The sequence below is a fragment of the Cebus imitator genome, unplaced genomic scaffold (assembly GCF_001604975.1).
Source record: "Cebus imitator isolate Cc_AM_T3 unplaced genomic scaffold, Cebus_imitator-1.0 Scaffold32, whole genome shotgun sequence".
Lineage (NCBI taxonomy): Eukaryota > Metazoa > Chordata > Mammalia > Primates > Cebidae > Cebus > Cebus imitator.
Window position 1 is genome coordinate 8,419,929 of NW_016107347.1, and position 18,068 is coordinate 8,437,996.

The window sequence follows — 18,068 nt, forward strand, 5'->3', positions numbered from 1 at the left end:
AAAAAAAAAAAAAAAAAAAAAAAAAAGAAAACTGGGCCAGGCATGATGGCTCATACCTGTAATCCCAGCACTTTGGGAGACTGAGGCAGGAGGATCACTTGACCCCAGCAGTTCAAGATCAGCTTGGGCAACATAGAGGACACAGCATATGCAAGGAATGTTAGATAATGGGAGAGACTGACTAGAGATGAACTTATCAAGGAGGTCAGGTATTGGTTGAGTCCCATCATTCTCATCCCAACGTCTTGCTTGTAAGAAGTTTGATTGCACGTCTATTTGCACAGAAGGCTATTGGCAGTCCTTCCAAAAAGAGCTGAGCAGCTTTACCTTGATCCTGGATCTGACCCTCAATTGGGAAACTGGGTTTTGAGAGCACACAGAGAATGAGTGCTGTATTGCTATTACAGCCACTTTAACTATGAGATGGGAATGGTTTAAGATGTGATGAAATAGGAGGAAGAGTTAGCTAATGGAGTTAGAAAAACAGAAATAATCACAGCTAGGAGAACCTGAAAAATGCGGTTTCCTGGAAGCCAAATACCTGCCAAGATCACACTTGAGCCCATGGAGTTTCCTACTTATTGGAATGCCTTCTGTTTTTCTCTGGCTGAAACGTTAGTACCCCAAGTTTTACTCTCAAAGACAGGATAATGACAGCAATATTTATTGATTAAACACAGAAAGCACTGACAGTCTTCCCAAATGAAGTGATACAGCATATACCATAGTTCTTATATTTCTTTTTGTGCTTTATTACATGCATGTATTGAGTCTATATATCTGTAACTTTACTTCTACTATTTCAGTTAATCTTCAGAACAATTCGTATGGTTGGTATTAACCCATTTATGCCTAGTATTCCATTATCAGAATGCTAAGCTTGCGGGAGTTATATCCTGCTGCTCAAGGTCATCGCCAAGTTCTGATTTTTCACAAAAAAATACTGCAAACTCCGGCATAAATAGGTTAATATCCCTCCCTCTTTCCTGTACTGGTGAAAAAATTGTGAATCAGAGAGTCTTAGTGATTGGCCAGAAATTACATAGAAAGTGACAGAGTCAGAATTCAGATTTGATTATGTCTGACTCCAAAGCCTATGTTGTAGCCACTCCAACCCACTGCCTCTAACAGTATAGAGGCATAGTATTCTTAAAAATATATTTTTAGAAGTTTTAACAAGTTAAGCTTAGAATTAGAAGCAGTGATGCTTTCAATAAATTAATCTCAGACAGTCCAGTTAAGGGCAAGGAATTTGAAAATGGCATTTTATATTGAAAATATCCTGGAAAGTTTCCATTACTCTATGGTTCTACGACATTATTTCAATTGGTTCAACTTTTAGTAAAAAGAGAACATGGCCAATAAAATGCTTTTTTCTACAGGAAGGACCACATTTAGTGATGCTGTTACAGTATCACTCATGCAAATCAGTAGGACTTAAAGATAATATTTTCCCCCTATTTCAGGGATAAAGTAATAATGATTTTTGGAGGCTATGCATTTAGTTTAGAGATGCTAAGACACAATCATGCTTTATAAAAGTAAGTTCTATGAAAAAATCTTAATGACACGATCAGAGCCATTTCTGTAATACTTATCTCACACTGTATTTAATTATTAATAGCTTCCATTGTGCTTTACAAACGTATGTCCAAATATTTCTTGCACATAAGCTTTCAGTCAGTGACAAATAAAAAAAAACCCACAAATATTTCTTCCACAATGCAATGTGAGACTATTAAATTCTATTTACTTGGCTAACAGCTAATCTAGTCATAAATATGAAATTAATCAGTCAGAATAGTAAAGGAGTGAAATATATTGAAAGAAGAAAAGATATTATACTTAAATAAGTACATGTCATTGGTTGTTCATAACTTGCTTTCCTTATAAGCCTATTAATTACTAAAATATAGTATTACACTAACATGGTAAATATGATTACAATTTAAATTATTTTTATAGGTGTATAAAAAGAACCATTAAAATTAGTACAAGTTAGCTGACCAATCCAAGAATTGTAAATAGTTACTTTGGCCTATTTATATTCCTATTTTTTACAGGTATGCATAAACACCAAAGAGAAAATGTATTTCACACATGTGAAACATAATTCCTGTGGCTGCCACATTTTCATATTGATTGTCATACAGCTTTTCTTCCTACCTAGTTCTTGATTTTAAAAAATTGTTTAAATAAAAAAATACTGTGCCAGATCTGGTGTGAACTAAAATCAGTTTCTGTAAATCAGCTTTTGAAAGCCCATCCTACTTTGTCTCTTCCAGATAGTTGTGTAGTTTATGTTAAGGGTTTAAAATCAGAAAACCCAAAGCTGCTTCATTTCTGAGCCTTTACTATCATTTAAAGTAAATTTATTTCCTGAGATCATATGATGCAGAGGTGGAGAGCAAGAATTTTGGAGGCTTTCTGGCTGAGTTTGAAATCCAGCATTGCCACTTACTGACTCTGGAATCTGGGGCAGGTTACATAATTTCCCTGTATCTCATTTTCCTCATGGTGATGATAGTAGCAATATATATCTCATAGGGTCACTCTGAGAGTGAAGCAAATACTAGCACCAACGATACAGAAGATAAATATAAAAAATATTATATTAGTCATTATAAATAGTCATTATAATGACTATATGTAATATAGTCATTAATATAATGTAATTATAAATACTGACCATATAATATATATTTTATATAATTTTTATATTTATAATATAAAGTATATATTATATAAATATTCATTATTATATAATAATTACTATACAAATTATATAAATAGCCATTATATAACCCAAGTTTTACTTAATGGCTACTGTATTAAAGTATAATACACATGCAGAAAGATACTCAGAAGTGTTCAGCTTACTAAAATTTCATAAGGTAAGCTAAACAATCCTGTAGAGCAAGCACACAAATTATAAAAGAGAAACTAGTTCACTCAAAGCCCTCCTCATGTCCCCTTCTTGCCACTACCTCTAAAGGTAACCAATATTTTGACTTCCTGTTAGCTTCATTAATGGCTATTTTTTAAACATTGATATTATAGCAATTGATAAAGGATTTATTGTAGTAGCATGTTGTTTTTATTTAATATCAATACTTAAATCTGCAGATTACTCTTTTAACATCTAGTTATATTTTGTTTTCTAGGTTAAAAAAGCTCCTTGAACAAGAAAAGGCTTACCAAGCCCGCAAAGAAAAGGAAAATGCTAAACGGCTCAATAAACTAAGAGATGAGCTTGTCAAACTCAAGTCCTTTGCACTCATGTTGGTGGATGAAAGACAAATGCATATTGAGCAACTTGGCCTGCAAAGCCAGAAAGTACAGGATCTTACTCAGAAGCTGAGGGAAGAAGAAGAAAAACTCAAAGCCATTACTTCTAAATCCAAAGAAGACAGACAGAAACTGCTCAAGTTAGAAGTGGACTTTGAACACAAGGCTTCCAGGTTTTCTCAAGAACATGAAGAGATGAACGCTAAACTGGCTAATCAAGAGTCTCACAATAGGCAACTTAGGCTCAAGCTGGTTGGCTTAACCCAAAGAATCGAGGAGCTGGAAGAGACCAACAAAAGTCTACAGAAGGCAGAGGAAGAACTTCAGGAATTAAGAGATAAAATTGCCAAAGGTGAATGCGGAAACTCTAGCCTCATGGCAGAAGTGGAAAATCTTCGAAAGCGTGTGCTTGAGATGGAAGGTAAAGATGAGGAGATAACTAAAACTGAATCCCAGTGTAGGGAACTGAGGAAGAAGCTGCAAGAGGAAGAACACCACAGTAAGGAGCTCAAACTTGAAGTTGAGAAGCTACAGAAGAGAATGTCTGAACTGGAGAAATTGGAAGAAGCATTTAGCAAGAGTAAATCTGAGTGCACCCAGCTGCATTTAAATCTGGAGAAAGAAAAGAACTTAACCAAAGACCTGCTAAATGAATTGGAGGTGGTCAAGAGTCGAGTTAAAGAATTGGAATGTTCTGAAAGTAGATTGGAAAAGGCTGAATTAAGCCTAAAAGATGATCTTACAAAGTTGAAGTCATTTACTGTGATGCTGGTTGATGAAAGGAAAAATATGATGGAAAAAATAAAGCAAGAAGAGAGAAAAGTGGATGGACTCAATAAAAATTTTAAGGTGGAACAAGGAAAAGTTATGGATGTAACTGAAAAACTAATTGAAGAAAGTAAGAAGCTTTTAAAACTCAAATCTGAAATGGAGGAAAAAGTATGCAACTTGACAAGAGAAAGAGATGAGTTGATAGGCAAATTGAAAAGTGAAGAAGAAAAATCCTCTGAATTAAGCTGTAGTGTTGACTTACTAAAGAAGAGACTTGATGGTATAGAGGAAGTGGAAAGAGAAATAACAAGAGGAAGGTCACGAAAAGGGTCTGAGCTCACCTGTCCAGAAGATAATAAGATTAAGGAACTAACACTTGAAATTGAGAGACTGAAGAAACGTCTCCAACAATTGGAGGTGGTCGAAGGGGATTTGATGAAGACAGAAGATGAGTATGATCAGCTGGAACAAAAATTTAGAACTGAGCAGGATAAGGCCAACTTCCTCTCTCAACAACTAGAGGAGATCAAGCACCAAATTGCCAAGAATAAAGCAATAGAGAAAGGTGAGGTTGTGAGCCAGGAAGCTGAACTGAGACACAGATTTCGGCTGGAAGAAGCTAAAAGCCGAGACTTAAAAGCTGAAGTACAAGCTCTTAAAGAGAAGATTCACGAATTAATGAACAAAGAAGATCAGCTTTCTCAGCTCCAGGTAGATTATTCTGTACTTCAACAAAGATTTATGGAAGAAGAAAATAAGAACAAAAACATGGGGCAGGAGGTCCTCAATCTGACCAAAGAGTTAGAGCTTTCCAAGCGCTACAGCAGAGCTCTTAGGCCCAGTGTGAATGGAAGAAGAATGGTGGATGTTCCTGTGACATCAACTGGAGTCCAGACTGATGCAGTCAGCAGTGAAGCAACAGAGGAAGAAACGCCAGCTGTATTCATACGGAAATCCTTCCAGGAAGAAAATCATATCATGAGCAATCTTCGGCAGGTGGGATTGAAAAAACCTATGGAACGATCCTCTGTTCTAGACAGGTATCCTCCAGCAGCAAATGAGCTCACTATGAGAAAGTCTTGGATTCCATGGATGAGAAAGAGGGAAAATGGCCCCTCAATCACTCAAGACAAAGGGACCCGTACAAATTCCAGTCCAGGGCACCCAGGAGAGGTAGTCCTTTCACCAAAGCAGGGCCAGCCTCTGCATATTCGAGTGACACCAGACCACGAGAACAGTACTGCGACTTTGGAGATAACAAGCCCGACATCTGAAGAATTTTTTTCTAGTACCACCGTCATTCCTACCTTAGGGAATCAGAAACCAAGAATAACCATTATTCCATCACCAAATGTGATGTCTCAAAAACAAAAAAGTGGAGATACTACTCTTGGCCCAGAACGAGCCATGTCCCCAGTCACAATTACTACATTTTCCAGAGAGAAGACCCCAGAAAACGGAAGAGGCGTGTTTGCGGACAGGCCCACATCCCCTATTCAGATAATGACAGTGTCTACTTCAGCAGCGCCAGCTGAGATTGCAGTTTCTCCCGAATCCCAGGAAATGCCCATGGGACGGACTATCCTCAAAGTCACCCCAGAAAAACAGACTGTTCCAACTCCAGTACGGAAATACAACTCCAATGCCAACATCATAACCACAGAGGACAATAAAATTCACATTCACTTAGGATCTCAGTTTAAACGGTCTCCTGGCACTTCAGGAGAAGGAGTCAGTCCAGTTATTACTGTCCGACCAGTAAACGTGACAGCTGAAAAAGAGGTTTCCACCGGCACTGTCCTTCGCTCTCCCAGGAACCATCTCTCCTCTCGGCCTGGTGCGAGCAAAGTGACGAGCACTATCACCATAACACCGGTCACAACGTCATCTGCTCGAGGAACCCAGTCAGTGGTGAGTACAAGAGGCTCCAAAGGGGAGGCCCGTGGAGAGAGGGAGACGTGAGTAGTGGGATTACCCCAACACCGCAGTAAAACGCAGCCACATGCCTCTCATGCTGCTGGAATCCACCAACCGATGCTTACCAGAGGACCATCCACACTGAGAACTGAATGTAAAAAGTGGCCTAGTAGTTTGATAAATTGGGCTAACTTTGAGGGAAAACTTCACCTATTCATGTACATTATGGAGATTGCTATAAAATACTTGCAAAAGTGGCCTCTTTGAAATGGTAGCCTATAGTAATCAGAATGTTTAAAATTTCATTTTAATGTTTAAGGTACTTTTGGAGTTGGGGGGAAATGCTCTATATGCAAGAAGAATTAAAATTGTTCCTAGATTATGTTTCTATAAACGAAAATATTCTATATGTGGTTATGTATGGCTACAGTCATATTTTATCCCAAAACAAGATGAGAAGATTTTAATATCAAAAACTTTTTTAAAAGTAAAAAAGAAGTGAGTTTACATGTCTAAAAACAGTATTTTATTTAATCCTATCTTGCAGAGAGCAAGTTCTTCATAAATATTTATTTAATAATTAGCTGGGGCCGGGCACAGTGGCTCATGCCTGTAATCCCAGCACTGTAGGAAGCCGAGGTGAATGAATTACCTGAGGTTAAGCGTTCAAGACCTGGCCAACAAGGTGAAACCCCATCTCTACTAAAAAATACAAAAATTAGCCTGGTTTGGTGGCGAATGCCTGTAATCCCAGCTACTTGGGAGGCTGAGATAGGAGAATCGCTTGAGCCCAGGAGGCAGAGGTTGCAGTAAGTTGAGATCATGCCATTGCACTCCAGCCTGGATAACAGAGCGAGACTTTGTCTTAAAAAAAAAAAAAAAAAAAAAAAAATTACTGGCTGGAAGGCTAAATGAATGATTACTGAAAAGCATGCCCAAAGCACAAAAATGAGAACTTAAATTCTACCAGCCTGGTGTACAGGATAAAACCTCATCTCTACTAAAAATGCACACACACACACACACACACACACACACACACACACACAAATTAGCTGGGCATGGAGATGCACACCTGTAATCCTAGCTGCTTGGGAGGCTGAGGCAGAAGAATTGCTTGAACCCAGGAGGTGGAGGTTGCAGTGAGCCAGTACCACGCTGCTGCACTCCAGCCTGGGTTACAGAGTGAGGCCCTGTCTCAAAAAGGTACATACATACATACATAATAAATTCTACCTTTCAAAATACTTCCAGTGATTGTCTTCATTTGTTGGTGGCAAATTGGTCAATGTAATTACAGAAGAGCTTGTACTGTTTAGATGCTAACGTAAGCTAATAGACTAGAAATCATGATTTCTAGACTCTGAACAAATTCTACAACATAAAATCTTTTAAGAAAGACGGGAAGCTCATAATTTAAATATAGATACTGTGGGTTTTTTCCCTTTATTTTTAATATGATTTTCTTTAATTTTCTATGCACAAACACAGACCTGAGGCAGGCTTCAAAGTGTGAATTACTAATTGCTTTGCCAGTAAAGCTTTTACTTACTGACTCCTCGTGAGCCAAATGGCATTCGGAATTGTTTACTGTTCTCAGGTAATTCAGTACTGCTTTTTAGGTAATATAGAGCACAGTTTGGTTGTGTAGGGTCTTGCTTCTTTCTGCTGCATTTTATAAAAAGATATTGGAGGTGTAAATCATTGTAACTTAGAGCATATTTTGTACCATAACATTTTCTTACCATTTTTAAGAGTCAGATCAAGATAGCCCTACCCTCTGTATCAACATTTTTGACTGCTGATTGAACCTCACACACGAGTAACATGTTAAAACAACTGTCTAAGACTTCTAAGTTCTGAATGGTCCACCTATTTTAAGTATATCAGATCTCATAAAATCAAGGACAACAAAAGGTTTGGAACACTTCTCTTAGAATTTAAACAGTGAGGCTGGTTCATTTGTACATTTATTCATTCAATATTTGTTGAGTGTCAGCTACACTTTAGTCATGGGCCAGGTGCTGGCATGCCAAGAGGACTGTAGATGTTCTTGACTTAGTGGGATAGACAAGATTTTAACCAACTTAGTGGTTCTGTAAAAGAGATATGTACAAAGGAGCCAATGAGAAAGCTTCGCAGAGGTGGAGGTTCCACAGATAAAGAGGGATTTTCAAGAAGGAAAAGGGAAGGAGTACGTAAACAGAACAGCGTGTGCAAAGGCACGACAGTGTGAAGGAGCCTGGCATGCCTGGGGAATGGTGAGCAGTCCCATTGTGCTGCTACCAGTTGCACATGGAGCAAAAAATGCAAGAGCAGAAAATAGGCAAGCAAACTGAGGTTGGATATTAAAGGGAGGCACATGTCTTATTATGAAATTGATACTTATAGAGTAGATAAAAGGAGCCACTGAAAGGGTAATGATCTTGAGAAAAACATATTGCTTATGTTTAGAAAGGTGTGTGGAAAACAGTTTAAAAGATAACTTGGAAGGGATGGGGATGCTGTTGCAATTCTCTATCCTAATGATGGGGCAGGCTTGAACTATGGTAGTGAAAATGAGGACAGAGATATAGTGAAGACAGAATCGAAATGATTTCATGAGAAATTGAGTAGAGAAGGTGGCTCGTGGTTTTCTGATTTGGCTGTCTGGGAGAATGAGAAACTTTATGAGGACTAGCTGTTTAGGAGAGAGAAGAGAAAAAGTAATGTTTGGGGCATGTTATATTTGAGATGTCTGGGGAACACTGGAAATGTCCAGTGAGTAGTTGTGAATAAGGATTTGCATTTCTAGAGAGCATTGAAGCCTAGGGGTCCCAGGGTTTGAACACATGGGGTAATAACTAAGGCGATTCCTAGGGTGAATGCTAAACATTAAAAGGAGGCTGAGAATGGAACATGGTGACACTCACATTTAGAAGGCAGGCAGAGTAGAGAACAAGGAGCCAGCAAGAGACTGAAAAGGGGTCATCAGATATGAGAGGTGAATTGAGCCAGTCCTAAGAAATCACAGCAAGAGAGCGCTTTAAAAAGGAGAATGTGGTCAGCAGCGACAATAACATGCCAAAACCTGAGGTCTTTAGGAGGTGAAGAGAGTGGCTTCATCTGAAGTGGAAGAAAGGAGGGAATGTAGAGGTAATCTGGGAGCAGTAGGAGTAAAGTTGCCTGAGTTGTTGCCTGGTGGTCTATATTTATTTCCTCTGTGAAACTGGAGTTAAGGCCATCTTCAGTAAGGGCAGAGGAAGTAAGTTAGTGCTCAGAAGAGAAGAAGTTTCAAGCAAAGTTGTTTTAAGAGAAGGGAAGGGGAGATAATCAGAGTGGATTAGATACCAACTCCAAGTTTCTCACAATTATTTTATCTGGGAAAGGTCATCTGTGGGTGTTCCTGTGTGGCAAGAGTTCCGCTAATATTCAGATTGATGGCATATCCAGAGGAAACTCACGAACATCTCCCTTGTATCTATGTATTTTCTCTCTTACAGTCAGGACAAGACGGGTCATCCCAGCGGCCTACACCCACCCGCATTCCTATGTCAAAAGGTATGAAAGCAGGAAAGCCAGTAGTGGCAGCCCCAGGAGCAGGAAATCTGACCAAATTCGAGCCTCGAGCTGAGACTCAGTCTATGAAAATAGAGCTGAAGAAATCTGCAGCCAGCAGCGCCACCTCTCTCGGAGGGGGGAAGGGCTGAGGGCAGTGGCTAAGGGGGTATGTTGTGCAGATGCTATTGCTGCCGTGAAAGTGAACCTTCATCTGTTTGTGCCAATTCTTTATATGTACTAATTTAAGTTTTAAAGATTGTGTTTATAAAATAACCAACTAATAACCATGTATCTTTCCTATTTTGGGCATTTGTTTTGATGCTGGGGAACACAATTAATTAGCAAAACTGTTGCTTGCTGTGTAGAAGCCAGGGCCTCAGGCAGGGCCTGCTTTCTAGTTCCAGCTTTCCTTCTAGGAAGTGGACCTATCAATAGACTGACCCATCTGAGCCTGTTTCCTTATCAATTAGATGTGGGGACTCAATCACATGCTCTCTAAGGCTGGCTCCCATATTTCCTAATTGCAAGCCAAATTTAGTGTACCTTGTTCCATAACAATTTTTTATTTAAAAAAAATTCTATTTTGAAGTAAGATATACTTTAACAATTGTCATTTGCCTCTATCACATCATGAATTTGCTTTATGTGCTGGAAAAAAAAACATCGCATAGCTATCACAGGGCCTGGACCTCTAAAATTTTGCAAAAACAAAAGCTTCTAAGATGATTTCAGGAAATAATATGAATGTGTAATAAAATGGAAATGAAATATGGAATCCTAAGAACAGAGTTTTACTTATTTGTGTGTGTCTGTGTGTACTGTAGAAGTTTTAACCCCTCCATAAGATTCTCAGAATTTCTTAGACAGTAATTTTAGAATCACTAATGTCAGACTCATGCTCTATTCAAGTGTGCAATTGATTTAAATTGTGGAATAGTTTGAAAAGAGCTGCCAAATGGCCTTTTATAGCTCAACAGAGATTGTGATGAATAGAAAATAGCAGAAAGTAAGTTCTGATACATTAATGCCAAGGGAAAAAATGACATCATGCATATCTTAATTGAATTCAAATATTTTTCTTAAGTATAGACTTGCAAGCGTAAAACCAGTTCATGATTTGGGTGTGTATGTGTGTGTGTGTTTTTGTGTGTGTGGTGTGGAGAAGTGGATTATTTCTGTCAGTTTTACTCTTGTTTGAATCAGTTTCTTTCATTTTTAGGCATGTTTTAATAAGCATGAAGCAGAGTGTGAATGCAAAATGCCAGGTGTATTTGTGAGATTAACCATGTTAAAGTGGGCCTTGTGCTTCATAGCCCTACATAACCACAAATGAGTTCAAGGCTAGTAACCCACAGCTTAGCACACAAGATCTCATATAGGCTGCACCTTTGCTGACATCTTTTAGCCAACTGAGCGAACTTTACAAAAATACAATAGCAAAACGTCATAGATTTTTATTTTTCCATCTTTGAATTGTGAGTGTTCCAAAATTATACGGATAGCACTACTCAGGAGGCTGAGCCGAAGAATTGCTTGAACGCAGGAGGCAGAGGTTTCAGTGGCCCAAGATCACACTACTGCACTCCAGCCTGGGCAATAGAGTAAGACTCTGTCTCAAAAAATGAAAAAGGAAAAAAAAAAAGGTGAGGAGCCATGTTAAAAACCTGCCATAGTAATGAGATTTCAAGGTCAAAGGAGAGAGACTGAGAAAAAGCACTTTATGATTTTAGATAAATTTGAAAAACAGAGCTTGTCATTTGGAATACCAGCTTGTATTTTTTTAAAAGGCGATTTTTCCTTTTTCATAAACTGAACACTCAACCCTTTCAAAAAAGACATTCACTGTTTTTACTAATGTGTACCTGACATTTGTGAAGTATTTAGTGTTACTGTACCATAGCATATTGTATTTGAGCAAATGAGGGTGTCAGAAGAACAAAACACTGCATTCCTTTTTACTCCACCTGCCATTCTTCAGTGACTTTTACCATAATCTTATTGCCACTTGCTGCTGTTTTTGCTTTTACTTTCTCATATCTTGCTTATGGTGTTTCTTCCTGGAAACGCTATCTACAGGAGAGTGCTCTGAAGGCTTAACAGTGCATGTACAGGATGTTTACACATCAAGATCTTGGAATAGAGCCACCCAGAAAGTACAACTGCTACAAAAACTTGGCAGAACAACACAGATTTGCTTTTCAGAAATGATAAAGGACAACCACCATGGCAGTTTTTCTTTGTAATTTTAAAGCCACTCTGTATTTATTGGATAGCTTTGCTTTAAGCCACATATTAGAAATAAAATCCACTGGGGATAGGAGGTGGAGGACTAAATATACCACAACTCCAACTTCCATTTGTGAAGACAGTACTTTTAAGATGCAATTTAATGTGCTTCTGTAGGGGTGAATGGGCCTAAAAGTTTGCAATATTTTCTCTGCCCTGAAACGTACTGCATAGTAAAATAAAAGGGGTCTCATCTTGGCTGATGTGTGCAGCTGCTGCTCAGGCCCCACCCTGAAATCTCGGGAAGGTGAGTGACTGGGGGTGGAAGGGTGTGCCATTTCCACAGATTTCAGTGTGATGGTGCCCTCCAGAGATGTACAGGACATGATCTACAAAGCTACAGAGGAGACCCTGGTCTTCACTGTCTGAGAATAATTGTAATGTGCGGACTATTTCAGCACACTATGGTGGGTGACCACCTGACATGCATGATTCCAGAGATGTTTCAGTATGGGACACAGCCTCAAGAGTGTTTATCGTTTTTTTTTTAACATATGAGCTATATATCTAGTCATCTCCTTAAAAGTTATTCAGTTTCTACTGGTGTTTTAATTGTATTTCCAGTGAGGACTGGTTGATGAGCGGCAATCGAGCTCTCGAGAGAGATTTTAGGGTATTCATTAAGGGTGTACCCAGAGCTCTTACTTGAATGTCTTCAAGAAAGAAGTGAAAAATAGCTTTCATGTGTAGTATGGGAAGAGTATAATTTCAGAGACATGAAAACAAGTCTAAGAATATGAAATGTAAAATAGTTGAATTTCTCATTCCCCAGATTCAGAATACTGGTGAAAGAGAGTGAGACTTTTCTTTTTGGGAAAAACACAGGGTTATAGATATGAAGAGCACATTTGTATTGAAGGCTAGAGGGCAGAGAGAGAGAACGAGTTACTCATTACTCAATGAGGAGATGGTCATAGACAGGATTTCCAGGAAATAGGAAGATATTATTCCAGAATTTCCCCAACCTAGATCATGTTTTTTTTTGTTGTTGTTGTTTTGTTTTTTCTGTCTCCTCCAGTGTCTCGTCGTTGGTTATTTCTTTTTTCTCTGGTCTTTCCACTTCTCTTCACTTGCTATTTCCGCAAAGGATATAAATATACTTTGACCTCTCTCATTTTAGCAAAATTCCTTGTTCATCTGTGCAGTCCTCTATAGCTACTGCCTGGTCTCCTTCCATGCCCAGGTTAGCTACTGACAGAACACTAACATTTCCTGCCTTCAGTCTCACACTTCCCATTTATCATTAGTCAGTTTTTGTTTTTAATATACAAATTCATATACATCGTTCAAATATTAGCCAGAGCTAAAAGACAAAGAAAAGAGATGTAGTTTACCACTTCCCTGAGCCCTCAGTTTTTTCCCCTGGAGAAAATCACCTCCAACTCTTAGCTGTTTCTTCTGGCATTTATCTTCATGTTTCTAACTAAGGTGTTTATATTGTGACTTTTTATTTCTAGATTTTAGATCTCTTTTTTTCTTCGCATTATTGTTTTGCTGGTTTCTCACTTATCCCTTCTCTTTCCTTTTTCTCATTCTCCCAATATGATTACATCCTCAACTTTTTGGTAAATCAGCAGCCAACATTTATATATTTGTGTGTTTTACAGTGCAAATTTAAATATGGTTATCTGGCTGGGCATGGTAGCTCACACCCGTAATCCCAGCACTTTGGGAGGCTGAGGCAGGTAGATGACCTCAGCTCAGGAGTTTGAGATCAGCTTGGATGACATGGCGCAACCTAGACTCCAGCCTCAAAAATACAAAAAATTAGCTGGCCATTGTGGTGCATGCCTGTTATCCCAGCTCCTCAGGAGGCTGAGGTAGGAGGATCACTTGAGCCTGGGTGGCAGAGGTTGCAGTAAGAGATGGTACCACTGCACTCCAACCTGGGTCACAAAGTGAGACCCTGTCTCAAAATAAAAATAAATAAATAAATAAATAATAAATAAGATTATCTGCTGAGCCAAGTAGTCTACTAGGATTATGCTCTCTTCCTCTTACCACATTTTTCCCTTCAAAAGAATAATTGTAATTTTTCATCTGCTTAGTTTCCTGTGTATCTATTTTTTTCCCAAATGCACCATTAGACTTGCTAAACACCTATCAGTAATTTTTCCAAACATTTAAATACAGCAGTTTCATGTTTTTCTCTGGAGGCCTCCCTAGTTCAGCCCTCTGCTTCCATTTTCAGTCTGGACTGGTTGTTTCTTGGCCTGCTGCACAATTGTTGCCCTTTTGCCTATGTTAAGTTCTCTGATTTCCTGACTACTTATATTTGACTTCTTTTATGTATTGATCCATCATCTATCTATCTGTCTATCCTATCTATCATCTATCCTATTTATCTATCTATCTATCCCTCTATCATCTATCTATCCTCTCTCTCTCTCTCTCTCTCTCAGTATATCTTCTTATAGTTTTTAAGAGGAAAACTCCTCCAGTAACCTTTCTGGCGCAGGCTATCTGAATTCTGGGAATAGGTCAGGGAGGTAAGATGAGAATCTTCAAGGTATAAACATTTTACTCCCCTGCATTCAGTCTATGCTGCCCATTCTTATGTCTGGGACCATGACTTCTTAGGTCAGTTTTTCCAGAAAACAAACCTCTAATCTCTAGTAAGGGAAAGAGCTGAGTTAGGCTGTGCTCTTTTTCCTCAATAACCAAGACATCTAATCTCCTTTGCTTCTCCTTTCACCTCTCTGCTCTGCCTCAGTTTCCCTTGTTGGCTTCTTATTTTATACATACATAATAAGGATGGATGTTTCCCACATCTCTATCAAAAGCCATGTTCCTGCTCTACAAGCTGGCTCTGGTTATTTTATCTATACCCAGATGCTGATGACTCCCAAACTTCTATCACCAACTGTATATCCAGCTTTATATTGTGTATTTCCAAATCAGCTTGTCTAAAAACCATTCTCAATACTGCCCCATCTTCTCCACATCTTCTCTTGTTATTCTCCATCTTGGCAGGGATATCCTGACCCATTCAGTCTCCCAACCTAGAAACCTGGTAGCCATCTACGCATCTCCTTCTCCTTCTGCCCTCATTCAGCAAGTCCTGCTTATTCTTTTATTCTAACCCACTAACATCTCTAGCAGCTGATTTTTCCTACCGCGGCCCAAATTGAGGGTTTTTAACTACTCTTCACCTGGGTTACTCTGTTACCATTCTAATTGGTCTTGTAATCTCCAGCCTCAAAACTCTAGGATTCATTTTTCATTCTTGCAGTTTTCCAAAGTGCAAGTTGATTATATTACTCTTGTAATTGAAAACGCTTCAAAAGGTCCTCATTACCCACAGAAAAGAATGCTACATGTATTTGAGGCACTCTGTGACTGGGCTCTGCTTCTCCATTCTTCTGAGCACCTTTCCCTTTCCGCTTGGTGGGACCCCCACACTGCAGGCTGACATAATTGCTTGAATGTCAGGCCATGCCCACCCTTCCTTGACTTGTTCAATTTGTTCCTTCTCCCTGAATTGCCCTTTCTCTTACTTTTCTTTTGGCGGTGTGTTCTTCTCTGTTCAAAACCTATTTTATGAACATTGCTTTATCTAGGAAGATAAACTATTATTTCAGAATCCATCCTGGGGTTTAACGGCCTGTCCACTCCTGTACAAAGCTTGGCACTCATTGTAGAAAAACAAAACTGTCAGCTGAAGAATGGCAGAAAGTTGGGCAAGAAAGAACTGTTTCTGATTCGTCTCTTTGCAACACAAACCAGTGAGAATGACATGGAAGGAACTAACAAGTCCTGTGTGAGAACACGAAGGTAATGAGATGGCAGAATTACAGGAAGTCCAGGTACTGTCGCTTTTGGGTGGTGAAAGTTACTTCTATTTCCCTCTAAAGGTACAACAGCAGGTAATGGATGCAAAGCAGCCAGGAGTCCTGGACTGGGGAGTTCTCACCTCAGAAGCCACCATGCCTGTGAAGAAGGGGGCCTGAGAGCTTTCTGTGAAGCATAAACACACAGTACACGCATGAATTACAAATGGCCCTTTCCTCACCCTCTCAGATTCCCCCAGCGGAACACAAAGGCACTTCAAGAACGAGAAAGTTTCAGGAGTTTGTCTCATGCTCTTCAAGTTCATGAAGGACCCTTTTGAAATAGGACAGAGAGGCTCTCATTTTAAAGAACCAAACACCACCAAAAAGCAGGATTTAGGATAGAGTTCAGAGTGAATATCCAGAGAAGAGCTGTTGAAAAAAGGACTTGATAACTGAAAGGACAGAAAACCATGAGGCTGGAGCCATACTCTTTCCTACCACCAAAAGGCTGTGTAACTTTTGACGTATCACCTTACCTTGGCTTATGATTTAACACTGAGCTATAATTTTTTATGATTCTGGCATTCTATCTTACGGTCATAATATGATATGCTTCACTATTGTTCAGCAAGCAGCTTACAACATCCTGCTACAATGCTTTTCCTAAGATTGAATGATTAATCGCTTATCTGGTAAAAGTACTTTTGGCCTTTCTACTTATGCTAATGCTACATGTATGCAAAATCACAGATCTCGTTAGAGCTGAAGTAGACCTTAGAGATCAAGAGGATAATTATCTCTATTACTAAAGAAGACAAACAGCAACAAATCCTTTAAAAAAATCGCCCAGATGTCTAACCATCTTGTTAGTGATAAAACGAGGACCAAAAATCAGTTCTTCAGTTTCTCCCTGTACATTATTTATTATTTCATATGATGAAACTACTTCAAGTGAGTAAAGTGTACATTCATACATAGACTAAAACGCTCATAGTCATTGGGTCAAAATAATACTGCCAAATGATACTGAGATGTCTATAAGACATCTATATAGAAACTGTGAAAATGTTCTTATAAGACTATTTTGATGAATATTGTCCTCCTTTAAAAGTGAAGTGACCTCAGTTTTCATACATAATGTTATTTTGCATGCTATTCTGTGACTAGCCATAGACTCAGAACAACCTAGGCATTTAGCATCTGTGTTTAAGAGAGTAGAACCTCAGCATGCTTGGTTCAAATACTTACCTGTTTTTCCAATACTTAGTTTTTATTCATAGTTAATGTTATATATGGGAACTAATTCAAATTTGCTTGTATCTGTAAAACAGCAATCTGTGCTGGAGATAAGAATTAGCTTGCCAAAAAAGAATTGATCAGTTATAACTGTGATTATTGGTGACTTCTGCATTCTGGGGAGGCAAGGGGATAATATGGGCTGATGGTAGAGTGAGAAATGTGCTGGAAGGAAGCAAACAAATTATTAGGTGGTTGAGAACTCCCAAGAGAGTTTGTATCATCTAGTTCAAAAGTTTCCTAGAGCAAATGACAGAAACTATTAGCGGAAGTATTTTTAATTAGCTGAGCTGGAATCCAAAAGAGGAATACAAGTCCAAATCAAGACAGGAAGTTTCTTGAATTTCCTATTTAAAACAGATGTTTTAACAGAATTCTGACTAATTTCTGAATGTGATAATAACAGGATTGAACCCTGAAGCAGTTTATGAAAATGAGAAACTTAAAAGTAAACCATATTTAAGTACTTCTAAAAGGCATATAGAATATAGGACATTTTTGCAGTGGACAAGTCCTTCTGAGGCCAGTAGGTTCAAAGCTGATGTTTGGTACTTGGTGGAGGGAGGAAAATAATAGCATAGCCCTAAGCTGGTATCTCTAGGAAGAGGCCCTCGTGGGTAGGGAGACATAAAACATGGGATACAGGCTCTATATAGTAGGCAAATTAATGCAAAATCCAGGAGGACATGTTTTTGTTCTGTAACTTGGTGTACAGCTTCCTGTGGATAAAGCATTCCTCCCTTTGCTGATGTAATGTCTTGTTATAAGTTGAACTTCTGGTATATTTTGTCTTTAGTGTGTGAACTTAGAGGCTAGCTATTAAAGTGATGTGGCCTTATTTACTAGAGCAGAATTTTTTTTAAAAAATTTAGAGCTCAAGTGTTCCTTTGTAGTGTTTGGCAGAGTATAAACATGAATTACTTGGGAGGGAGGCATTGGTTTTTTAGGGAGTACATCTTTCCCACTCTACAGCCAAGGAGACCTCCTGGGAGGAAGCAGAATTCTAATTTGTAGTGAGGTTGCCTCATTCTGCACTCAGGAGACATTCTCCCCCAAATTTCTCCCCAAATCCTATCTCATGCACACAGCTTTGCATCTCAAGTCATCTGATTGGCCAATAGTTTTGGGATACCACCAAGGAGGATGAATATTTAGTAAGGTCGGAAATCAAGTATAATTAGGAATTGATACTATGTT

The 18,068-nt window shown here is 38.8% G+C and overlaps 1 protein-coding gene across 2 annotated transcripts in view; it reads left to right on the top strand.

The window, feature by feature from the left end:
• FILIP1 (filamin A interacting protein 1) overlaps nt 1-18,068 on the top strand; it is a 199,929-nt gene that overhangs the window by 176,948 nt on the left and 4,913 nt on the right. The window contains exons 5-6 of one of the 2 annotated variants that reach the window (XM_017524327.2): nt 3,165-5,970; nt 9,459-9,682. In XM_017524327.2, coding sequence (XP_017379816.1) covers nt 3,165-5,970; nt 9,459-9,665 — 3,013 coding nt within the window. In that variant the 3' untranslated portion in view covers nt 9,666-9,682. The remainder of the gene's footprint in view (nt 1-3,164; nt 5,971-9,458; nt 9,683-18,068) is intronic. The other variant, XM_017524328.2, reaches the window with a different exon arrangement.